The 12,607-nt window shown below is 37.4% G+C and overlaps 1 protein-coding gene across 1 annotated transcript in view; it reads left to right on the plus strand.

Annotated features, from left to right (window-relative positions):
• TRPM1 (transient receptor potential cation channel subfamily M member 1) overlaps nt 1-8,155 on the plus strand; it is a 36,166-nt gene extending 28,011 nt beyond the window's left edge. The window contains exons 13-16 of the mRNA XM_067534691.1: nt 844-988; nt 2,375-2,577; nt 3,812-3,944; nt 6,865-8,155. Of these exons, the coding sequence (XP_067390792.1) occupies nt 844-988; nt 2,375-2,577; nt 3,812-3,944; nt 6,865-8,155 (1,772 nt within the window). The remainder of the gene's footprint in view (nt 1-843; nt 989-2,374; nt 2,578-3,811; nt 3,945-6,864) is intronic.
• The last annotated feature ends 4,452 nt before the right edge of the window (nt 8,156-12,607 follow it).

The raw sequence follows: 12,607 nt of genomic DNA on the forward strand, positions 1-12,607 counted from the left end.
CCACTTGTTTGCCTCTGATATTAGTTTTTTAGTCCTTGTATTGTTTTAAATTCCTCTTAAATGAGGAATACTTCTGATCCTGCACTGTTTAACGCAATAGGAGTTTTGCCATTGACAAAGAACTTGGTCTAACTAGGAGCTCTGGGAGGGAGGAAGCTTAAATATCTAGGCTGTGGCTACACGACAGAGCTTACAGCGGCGCAGCTGTGGTGCTGCTAGTGCACATGCTCTAAACGAACAGGAAAGAGCTCTCCCATTCACCTAATTACTCCAGCCCTGCAGACAGTGGTAGCTATGTCAGCTGGAGAAGCTCTCCCACCAACATAGCCCTGTCCACACCGGCGCTTAGGTTGGTGTAATTTACGTCACTTGGGGGGATGGCATATTCACACCCCTGAGCCACATAACTTAAGCTGTAGTGTGTACATAGCCCTAGTCTCCTCACCCTCCAGCAACTTCAGATTTCCCCATGTTAGCTTCATTCGCCACTTTTAAGTGGATCTTTATTAATTCTAATATCAAAAGATTTACATGTGCTTAGATGTATGAGATCTCTTTCTAGATCCAGTTTTGCTATTGAAAAAAAAATCCAAATGTCCTAAAGGTCAAATTCTAATCTCAGTTACATCACTCTAAATCTGGAGTAACTATTCACTATGATGGGAGGTTGCTTTGCATTTACATGGTGTAACTGGAAACTCCATTTAATTCTACTGGAAATAAACTCTTAACATCTATATTTGTCCTAGCAAATTTTATGGAGATCTGATCTTTACATAAATATGATCAGTGTTTTCAATGTCAGGCAAACACTGAAAAATAAACCTTCAATTGTCTCTTCAGCTCCTTGTGGGGATAATCTTTATGATGAGGATGGTAAACGTCTCCCTCCATGCATACCTGGGGCCTGGCTCACTCCTGCTATCATGGCTTGTTACCTTCTGGTAGCAAACATTCTACTGGTAAATCTGCTGATTGCTGTCTTCAAGTAAGTGCTTAACCATATGACTGTTAACTTAACTTTCTTATGTTCTTAATTCTGAAATGATATGCCTGTGAAAGTGTGAGAGCCTATCAGTAGGACCAAATTATACTATGGTTTTGCAAGTACAGTAGATAGCAACTTGTGAATCTGCACATACACCCAAAGTCTAAATGTTCTGTGAATGTGATTGACAAATACTCGGATTTGATAGAAAATCAGTTTACAAGTCAGGGATGTTGTGATAATTGGGCCTACAAATTTACCTAATTGTGAGCTGAACTGTAAAAGGTGAGGTGAGTTCATAAAATGTCACAACAGCCTATGGGAAAAGGTATAAAAAGAGAGACTGAATTAGTCCAAAAAAAAAGACCTTGCTATAACTCAAGGACTGTGTTAAGATCATGCCTGGTAAACAAGAACAGTGCAGAACCGGAAATCAATTAACCAAAATTGATGTGTCAGAAATTAGACCTAATTGGTGGACAAAATAATGAGGGAATGGACTATTCCACCCCTTACTCCCTTTTGGGGTGTTTTTGTTTGGGCGGGGGCGGAGGGTTGGGTTTTTTTTTAAAGGAGGGGGTACACAGAGAGAGAGAAACTTTGGGGGAAAAGTTTGGATACTTGAGCAAGTTTCACCATCATGACTGCTGTCCCTTCCATCTCCTGGGGCCTCAAGCCTTCATCTTTCTGATTCTCATAGAGTTCCTGACCAGTCTGGGCCAGAGAGACCCAGATGATATATCCACTTCTGCCGGCTCTGGATGAATCCCAGCCACCATTCTGGATAAGAGATTTTCTCTCCTTCCTCCCCATCCACTCCACTTTTCCTTCCCTGTCTTATTTCTTCTCTTTCCTTTGTTTCTCCTTTTTCCTTCTGGGAGTTTGTGGAGCAGCTGGGCTCTCAGCTCCCCACACTGCCCCTCCTAGGTTGGTGGAAGCGCTCCTGGTGAGGACATGCACCACTGACCCAGGGAGGGTAGTGTGGATATCAGCCACCGCAGTAATTAATGTTAGATGGACTTCTCTTTGTAGTGTAGAAAAGGCCTTATTTTTCTCAGAAACTGCTGACAGGCTTTACGGACTGGGGCAAATATTCTAAAAGGGTGACCTTCTGGGAAGGATACCAAGTGTGCTGCTGTTTTACCACAGTCAAAAGGAGAGCTGAATTATCCGTTCAACTGGATCAGCAGTCTAACACGCTCTTCCACCTAGAGCCTCCAGGCTTTATCATAACTGCTGAAACTATTGGCTACAACCAAGCAATTCATGTCAAATATTGCAACTGCTATTTAATATCGGTTGTATTTTTAATTGTGTTCTTGTTCATGGCAAAGGATCGTAGGGACCTACGGAAAACAATACACCCAGCTATAACCTCTCTTTCAGCAATACTTTCTTTGAAGTGAAGTCCATATCCAACCAAGTCTGGAAATTCCAGCGATATCAGCTGATCATGACATTTAATGACAGACCTGTCCTACCGCCACCTATGATCATCCTCAGCCACCTCTACATAATCATCATCCGCCTCTGCTGTCGCTGTAGGAAGAAACAAGAAGGAGACCAAGATGAACGTGACCGGGGACTAAGTATGTGAAGGATTCTCTGTTCTAAATAGAGCTCTTTATACCATTTCAAACACAAAGCAGTCACTTAGCCTGTGCTAATAGCCATTTATTTTCTTCACCTTGGCTGTTGGCGGTATTAATAGAAGTCAGCACAGTATGTGACAACACTTGCATCAGACTAATAAACTCATAGAGGTCTCCAGGGTCCTGAGTCCCCAGAATATCATGCTGCACTGCTGCTGCCAATCTTTTCTTAGCATTTTTTTAAAGTGGCAGACTCTATTGTGTTCACATCTGTTTAGTCCAGATTAACCAAATTATAACAAAAACCACCCAGTGGGAGGGAAAGAGTAGGAAATGGAGGTCATTCACAAAGAAATTGAGGAGAGACAGGAATTATGGTTTCTAAATTCATCTGTGATATTGACTCTTTCTCTGGCTTTTAACAGTTCACGTATGACAGTTCATGTATCTGTGCCTCAGTTTCCCCACATGTAATAATACCTACCTATCTCATAGGAATGCTGTGAGGATTAATTATTATAATTTGTAAAATGCTTTGAAGATGGAAATGCTCTGTAATTGTTACTTTTAACATAATAATAATAATAATAATAAAGAAGAAAAAACTGATTAAATCAAACAGGTGTTTACATTCATTTAGTAATTTTACCTATCCTGGTTTCTATTTTTCATAGGAAACATATTTTGTAGGTAACTATATTTTTGTTACGTATGCCCCTGATTCAAAAGAACTGCATATATAAAACTCTCTGAAAATATAACAGGTCAATAACCTTAATACAATATGAAGCATTCCCAAGGGTATTTATTTCTCTGATATATTCTCCTGCACCCTTTTTAAAAAAAATAATAATTGCAATTTTTAAAAAAGTCCTTACCAAATCTATCAGTGGAACAAACTGATGCATTGTGATGGCATCCCTTTTTCAAAAGAGAGGTAAAAAAGAAGATTCCTCTAAACGAGCAATCGGATTGGCTGAGTATGATAACCAAAGTCCTGAGAGCAATGTTAAGTGTTGGCTGGTTGCCTGTTTACAAAATATCCTGTTTATTAAGTGCTCAAGCAAGAATTGCAGGAACAAAACCTTGAATTCCTTCCCCTGTCTCCTCCCGCTCCAAATAGCAAAAGAAAAAACTACAAAAAAAAAAAAAAAATCCCACTTGCTATATTGGATTTTGAAGAATTGGAATCTTGGGCAATTAAACTAATACATTTTACAATTTTATGCAGAATTGTTTCTGAATGATGAAGAGCTGAAGAAATTGTATGAATTTGAAGAGCAATGTGTTGAGGAATATTTTCAGGAAAAAGAGGATGAACAACAATCCTCTAATGATGAACGTATCAGAGTTACATCTGAAAGGTAACTAGTGAAAACAAAAACAAACAAACCCTAACTTTACTAGTGATTAAAAAGCTTTTTCTTTTTCTGTTCATTAACAGCTGGTGTTGGTCAAGCTATGAAATGTATGTAGCCTCGAAGAAAGGCATTAAAAGTTTTTATGCTTATCTTAACCATACCTAACAAGCTGTCTCCAAAACTGAATCTCTCACAAGAGCAAGCTTTCTCATGAGGTCTCTAGCACTGTTTGCTTCTGTGGTCTGGATGTACCATAAGAGCCTTGCCCACATCTTACTTCTACACTTCCTGTTCCCCCTCAGCTGTGTGAAATTCAGAGTCATTTTCTTTACCTAATTTAACAAATGACTACTTGCTCAGCTTCCAACAGATTGATTCCACTTAGTCTAATACAATTGGAAAAATGACAAGAACAGTGAGATAGAAAGACAGACATATGTTCTAGTGGTTTGCATGTTGGGTCCGGCACCCACGACTCCTGAATTCTAATCTCAGTTCTGATACAGATTCCCTCTGAGGCCTTGGGCAAATCATTTAGACTCTCTAAATCAGATTCCCCATCTGTAAATAGGGATCATATCTATGTGTACCTCACTGACGGGTTGTGGGGCTTAGTTAATATTTGTAAATCAGTATATAAGCACTAAGTAGTGGTAGTATATGTCCCTATCACTAGGTCATCTGATCAACAAAACCTGCCAGGGCAGGGTTGTCCCCTATAGAATGTTTTCAAAAGTTCTACATATTCCAGTGGCAGTTTTAAAATAACTCAAATGATGGGCCTTCTGTCACATCCTTTGGATGACTATTCCACAAAATAAGAAAACTCTCTATTAAGAAAATGATATCTGAAATTCAGTCTAAATATTTCTTTACCCTGTTGCATCTCACTAATCCCTCGTTATAGCCCCAACCTGAGACCATCCTAAATAATTCTATACCGGCTGTTTTTACACCCTTAGAATAATAATAGCCAAATATAATAAATCCTTTTAGTCATCGTTTAGCCAAGTCATAACATTTACCATGTGCAAATAGTGTGACTGTGATAGTAAAGGGAATGCCTGCAATGCCACAGTAATGCTAATTAACTCAGAAAAGTAGATGTCAACATTTTAATAGTGACTACTCTATCCATATGTTTCTTTTAACATATTCTCATAAATCAGTGCCATCACTACTTAAATGTCTTTCTCTGAATTCCTTAGCATCTTTCTGATTGGGAAGTGTCTGAACATCAAGCAGTGTCTATGTGCAGACTAGAAGTCAGAGAGTAAATGAAATGTGCATGTGTGTGTAATTTCTACTGCATTGTTTATGCCATGGCAATTTGTCAAATCCAGGGCTATTGTGACAGTGAATAGAGTAGAAACAACATGCCTCTCTGATTTATTATGGTACATGGTCACAAGTAGATCTGCATATTTCTCATGGCTACTTGTTCCAGATGCTCCCCCAGCTTTTGTGTGTGGGAGAAAAAGAATGTTAATTTAATTCTCACAGTTGATTTGCTAGTGTATGATCTCTAGTCTCAACCCTGTATGAAGCTTTTATATCCAGCCTTCTTCTACCATTATTTTCAATATGATATAAATGATACAAAAAAGGGAAAGAGATTTTTTTTTTATTGAACTAGACAATGATTCTACTGTCTGCAAATCTGGTATATAAATGGAAGGTAGAAATAAAAAGCTAAAGTACTGTACAATTCCATAAACTCCAGAGTACATTCTCTTTCATGCAGCAATCAAATATGTTTCTCTTGATCTTATATCAAGTCAACATTTGAGCCGGTCATTAGAAAATACTTCCCATAGAATTAATAGAGTTCCTGATAGAGAAGAATGACTATTATACCTGAAGAGGTTGACATGTGTGGAAAGAAATGTAAAAACATACTGACCTCAAGGCTCACATGTCTTCTACTTGCATGGACACATAACAACTAAGAGGGGGAGAGAGCTTAAATTTCCATTTTATTTAGCGTGATGAGAGTAGCTTGACAGAAAGAGCAGAATCTTTCAATAATGTGTATATGAATCAGAACAATAAACTGCTTTAGTGTATTGATAAGGAGCTGATAAAATTATTTTAGAAAGTTCTTTTTTTCAGATTGTTTAGGGAACTAGACCTGATTTCTACAAATTTATTCATAAATATTCACTGAATAACATGCAAATAGACTTCAACCTATGGATAGTTTGTGTACCATTCACTTTAACTGTTGATCATGGTGTGTGATTGGTTAGCTAGGTCACAGTGGATATTGTTTCTGCTTCACGACTGGATGTCTGAGAGTTTTTAAACAGAAGACTAAAGAATGGCAATCGTATATAATATGTTTCCATTATGAATTTTTGGATGAATAACAATTGGTGGTAGAAACTGTGAAGCTTACAAGGTTCTCAGACGTTTTCATGAATTCCCAATGATCATCCAAATACTCATGAACAGCAAATTATTGGAGTGGGATGGAACAAAGGTAAGGCAATAGGAAATGGAAAGAGGTTTACAGCAAGAGAATCTGATGTTAAAGCTCCTTACTTAAAGTAAGAATCTATCCAAAACTCTCTTTGGGATATTCTCATTCATTGCACAAACTCTTGTACGAAATGGAGAGAAGTTTGTGCATTAGAAAAGTGAACTGTTCCTTAAAATAAACGGATAGTGCATATGTTGTAAAATTCATCCCTATGCAGAGGTGAGCACAAAACTTATAAACTACTTAAGTCCTGTTTTAAAAGCATAAGTGCTGCAGAAATCTTGTTTTGGTTTTCACCCTGTATGTGAAAATTGCACATTCAGCACTTATGACCTTTGACCTAGTTATCTGTAAGGAACATGTATTGAGCAAAGTTCAACTCTAATTGAATAAAAACATTCAATGCTTTATTTAATGAATCCTTATTTTTATATTCCACAGAGTTGAAAACATGTCCATGAGGTTAGAAGAAGTGAATGAAAGGGAACATTTTATGAAAGCTTCTCTTCAGACAGTTGACCTTCGACTTTCTCAACTGGAAGAGCTATCTGGTCGGATGGTGAATGCCCTCGAAAAGCTGGCGGGTATCGACAAATCCGAGCTGACGCATACACGCTCACGAGCTTCTTCTGAATGTGATGCTGCTTACCTCCTAAGGCAAAGCAGTGTCAACAGCTCTGATGGCTACAGCATGTACAGATATCATGTCAGTGGCGATGAGTTAACATATGATGATAGTACCACCCCTATGTCACCAGCCATGGGATTGTGCAAAAGAGCCTATTATTTTGGTACAAAAGAAGAGAAAGACTGTGCAGACTCAAAGATGCAGCTGGTTCCAGAACGCCAGGGTAGTCTCCGCTATACCTCCAGCGCTAATGCAGTTGCCACTACAGATTACAATAAAACTGCATTAGAAATTGGACAGTATGTCCCTAGACCCCATTCTGATTCAGAGGTTTGTGTTTCATCTGATGACAAGAAAGGGATTTCCAAGGGGGATGAAACAATTCCACAAAGCAAAAATCAAACAGATGTTGTTATGAATGGGCAATCAGTCACACGACCAGATTTTCAGAACACTCATTTAACATTAGAAAGGACCAAGTTAGAAGCTACTATCTCTTATCCCTTGGACAAATCTAAGGCAATGCGTTACTACCCTGCTGAAACTTTCAATGCTTGTCAAACAACCATGCTGAAGTCAAGGAGCTTTATATTTGCACAAGGAGGGAAGCTGGTTGGAGGGGTCAACAAGTGGACCGCAGAATATAGTACCATAATGGATCAAGTGTGCCCTTCCACAGTTGAACAGTGGACTAGTGAGTGGAAATACCAGGTTGAACAGAAAGTTTTGAATGAAGCCAGTCCAGGCTATCTTGATGTGTCTGAAGGAGAAAGGCAAGAAGAGCAGAAACAGTTACTGACAGATACAGAAGATGACAGCGATGTTGGCGAAGCAGGTGTCAGTGCCTCTCATACTTCTACACCTGTCACCGACAGAACTGAGACAGAAAACTTACTGTCAGTGAAGCCTGACAGGACTTGTGGATTCCCGTCTGTACGATCGAAGAGTTTACACAGCCATTCTCGGAAAGCCAAGTCCATTAAGGACAAATTAAATAGACCAGGACATGCCAGCAGTGTAACTAATCTAGTGGTGGCCTGTGGCAGTGCAACAGAAGAAAAAAAAGCTAAGCAAGAAATCCCTTCCACGGAAACTGAGTGCTAAAATGGATCACAATCCATGTGGCAGTGATGGTCAAGAATCTGTTTGGATTAGTTTTACAAATATACCACACTGAATAGAAATGTTTGAAAATTTAATTCCTAAAAAATCTTGCATTTACTGATTTATATATATATATATTTTTTTTGTATTTTTAATTCTGTAGAAATGTTAATGCCCTGTCTCAAGCAAATATGTTGTGATTTGCATGAAAGGAAGACATTCCCGTTAGGAGTGCATGTAAGGCTAGGTATGGTAAGAAAATGCCAAGTGAGTCAGATCTTTCTTGGGCCACATTCATTTATTGACCGACTCTTTAGAAGCACTGGTTGAAAACTGGAAAATATTTTCATAAAAAATTGAGAAAATTCTCTCCCTTTTTTTCATTGGAAAGCTGCTAAATTCAAAGCTTTTTGATTAGCTTTATCTTCACATATGCATCTGATTTCCTTATGGATGTAGTCTTTAAAGGAAAAAAAAAGTACTGAATGCAAAGGAAAGTTGTACAATCTCCTTGATTTCATGGATACCTCTTAGTTAAATAACCAAGGAATGCACATCAGAAGTGACTTTCAGTCAATAAAATAGACATAAACTGAGTTAAAACAAAAACATGGCAGGTTTCTCCAAGCACAGCAGGACTTGGAAGCCATCAGTTTGGTCTGGTACCAAAATACTTCACCTGTCTTTGAACATGGGTGACAGCATCTTGTTTTCTGTTACAATACAACCTGACCAGCCTCTTCAGTTTTATTAAATGCAAAATAGTGTGAATCTCACCTGTCTCTTTGAACATTTCTTATATAGGAAGATCAGGTTGTTTTCCCCTGAAATCTCTCCCCAAATGAGAGCAGAAACTGAATATTTTCCTTTGAATCACTGCTATAATTTACAAAACAATTGACACAGGGAAAACAAAACAAGCTCCATAAAATAAATTCTGGCCCTCTCCCCCCTTTATTTTCTTCCATGAAGGGGGGGGGGCCTAAATTTCACAATTTATAGTTACTATTTTTCCAACACAACTTTCAAATGTGACTTCTTGTCTACACCGCAGACTCCGCAGCGATCAATGCAGTGGGAACGATTGAGCAGGTCGAGTAGACCCACTCAATTGATCCCAGATGGGCTTTCTGGTCAACGCTGTAATCCACTCCCCAAACGATGGGAGGGTATCTACTGTCAACACAGGGCCATGAAGACGCTGCGGTACGTCAACATAAGTACGTTAATGTAGCTTGCATATCTCCTGTCAACCACCGCCGCCAGTGTAGACCAGTTATCATTCAAAGGTATTGTGGACTACAGTACTGAAAAGTACTTGTTCTCACAATTTTGTTGGTGATTTTATACTTTGATTACCTCAGTCTTATTTGTTACTTTTCAGGGCTACTTTTCTAAAATATTCAAGGCGGCCCCCTTATTGTAGGGCAAATGTACCATTTAACAGGTAAGAAAGAAAATAAGCTAATTGATTTTCAATATTAATTTTTACAGACTGCTGTTCAAAGGTTTACACTCAAGTCCTGTTGTTAGTAGCCAGGATTTTTGCATGAACAATTTTGAAATTTTAGAGTTTAATATGTATATTCTTCTATCATCAGATCCACTGTAGCATGAGTCCTACTGTACACAATTATAGCTTGACTACAATATTTGAAAAAGAGAGGAGAATAAGTATAGGGGTGTGTGCGCATGTGGGTGTGTGTGAGAGATTCTAGTAAGGTTTTTGTTGTTGGCATTTTGTATCATATCTCCATATAAAACCTGTACCTATGCTAAAAAGAGCTGCTAAACTTAAATGAAATGGACTGTTACAGAAGTTCATTCTTCACTAACTACAGCATTTCTCCCTCCTGTTGTCATTCACAAGCTTGCCAATACTATCAGTATCTCAAGACAGGATTTTTTTTCATGAGGGCTTTTTTATTCAGTGTTTCAGAATTTGAGATTTGCTGTTGTAAAATAGAACAACATTTGATATTGTTGCTGCTGTATGACAGTTTGATGCAATTTCATGGTCATTTTGTATGTGTAGTTAAAACACTTGTTCTAATTTGCAGATGCCTTTTATTGTTTGCCTGTACACTCTTGCCGTAAACTGATTCATCAGCAAACTCAAAAGAGATACAAAAATTTTCAGTATTTTTGCTAAATGAGCAGTATCCATTTCAATATGCAGTACAATATGTTGCATGCATCTTGTTGTAACATCTTTATAAATTATGTTAAATCATGCTTTATTTGCCCAGAGTCGCTTTCTAATTTTAAATTATTAAATTATCTCAAATTAACCATTGAATTAGACTAACATGGAACTCTCTCAAATTAAAGCTTTTTAAACTTTATATTTATTGATTTTCTTTGTGTACAAATAACCAGTTATATTAGCTTCCCTAGGAATAATACCAAAAAGATATGAAATAATAAATACAATGTAACAAATTTGTCACTATAAGGATACTGAAAACACTGCGAACTGTCTGTTCTTTTTTATAGAATACATGAAGTAAAGCAAAATTTCAATTAACAAACAGTTGCCAGTAATTTTGATTTAGATGGGATTCTATGGAGTAATACCTTTATAAGGCCTTAATCCTGCAATCCTAGTGAATATATAAAAAAAATGCTGGGTTCTTTTTATTTGCCTTCAGGTTCATGTTTTCAAGCTTTTTCCTCCACAACCATGAGGGCTAGAAATTTTTTTTAAAATGTGACTCTGAATTTCAGGTTTCATGACTTCAGGATCTTTAAGAAAAACACCAAATATCATGAGACTCATAATTAAATCAAGAGAGTTGGCATTGCTGGTTCAAAACAAAAATGTTTCCACAAAAAGGAATTCTAAAAAAATCTTTTATTTCAGGACAATCAAAATGGACTTTTTTTTTTTTTAAATGCAGGGCGGCTGGCCAGCCAACAGGCAGCTTGAAAGTTGGGGAACTGGGAAGCTTACCAATCAGGCTGCTGGGGCGCAGGTGGGTTGGCAGGAAACCAGGCCAGCTGGCTGGCCTGCTCTCATAAAAAAAATGTTGAGGAATTGACACAATGAACATTTTGATTTTGTCAAATCAGCATTTTCTGCTGGAGAACTATTGCAGTTCCGAAAATTTCAATAGCTTTTAAACTCCATGATCCTTTGCTGAACAAGTCATTTTTTCAGAGTAGAACTGTATTTCAATCTATTCCTTAATGGATGTTTGTCCACATCACAAAACCATTATACGTAAGTAAGAAGATTGCATTTGCAGTTTTATTTCAAGAGGGCTAATGCTGAAACCAAGTGCTGTTGCAGATCTGGTGTGATATAAATTAGTTGTTATTTTTAATAATATGGAGACAAATTGATAAGTGCAATTTCAGGCTTTTTTACTGCGTTTTGTGGTGGGTTTTTTTGTTTGTTTTTGTTTTTTGGGATTTGTTTGTTTTTTTGCAAAGTCTGCAATGCTGTTGGAAGAAGGGGGTTCATACTAAAGTTTTGTTTCTTTTTCCCTTTATATTTTTTTAAAGATGCTAGTAGCCTAGCTCACATAATGGACGTATGCAATAACAGAACATTGTGTACAGTTTATGGGCAATGGAGGAAAAAGAATTTGTAAAAAACCAGATTTCAGCTGCAAATTTCCAAGTGTTAGAATATGATATGCTTATTTAGGCAATCTCATACCTAAACTTCTCAAATAATACAATTGACTTCAGTGAGTCTACTCAGTGTGAATAAGAGTATAGGGAGAATATTTATTTGATGAAGGAAAAATACTTTGACAGTGTCTGTTAGAGAGAGAAGCTATGACAATATATCATCCCATAACAGACAACTTCAAATTAACAAGACAAACAATGGTCATAGCAGAGATACCATGATGCAGAGATATAGTGACAGACAGGACACAAACAGGAAAAAACTCTTTCTCTCTCTCTCTCTCTCTATATATATATATATATGTGTGTATTGTATTGTATTGTTGTATTATATATATAGAGAGAGAGAGAGAGAGAGAGAAGGGCAGAACTGTCATGTTAAATTTCAAAAACATAATCTATCATCTGTGGAAGATAGAAACATTTGTAATTAACTACTCTGTCAAGTTGTGTTCCTGTTATGTGACTCCATCATAACCAGTAACCTAATTGAACTGGGAATCAAGCCTTTTTGTCCTTTTGCGTCAATCTCATTCATGAAACCAAACCTCTCAAAAATCTGTCTCATTTTTTAATTTATCTTCAGTAACCTTTTTGAATGTTAATAGAGTGCTTTCTGTGCAGAATACAGAAGATGAAACAAGCTTCTGCACAACTTCTCATTTAACAAACCCATAAGGAATTTTAACTTATAAAACAGGATCTATCACCAGTAGAAAAGCAGAAGGAAATTCGTAGGGGGGATCCCTGGAACTGCTATGAAAAGAGTATCACAACAGCAAGAGCTTTTGCAGAGAAATCTACTCTCCTAAA

Source organism: Emydura macquarii, unplaced genomic scaffold (assembly GCF_026122565.2).
Source record: "Emydura macquarii macquarii isolate MOO-44397 ecotype Brisbane River unplaced genomic scaffold, CSIRO-AGI_Emac_v2 contig_3451, whole genome shotgun sequence".
In the NCBI taxonomy this organism is placed as follows: domain Eukaryota; kingdom Metazoa; phylum Chordata; order Testudines; family Chelidae; genus Emydura; species Emydura macquarii.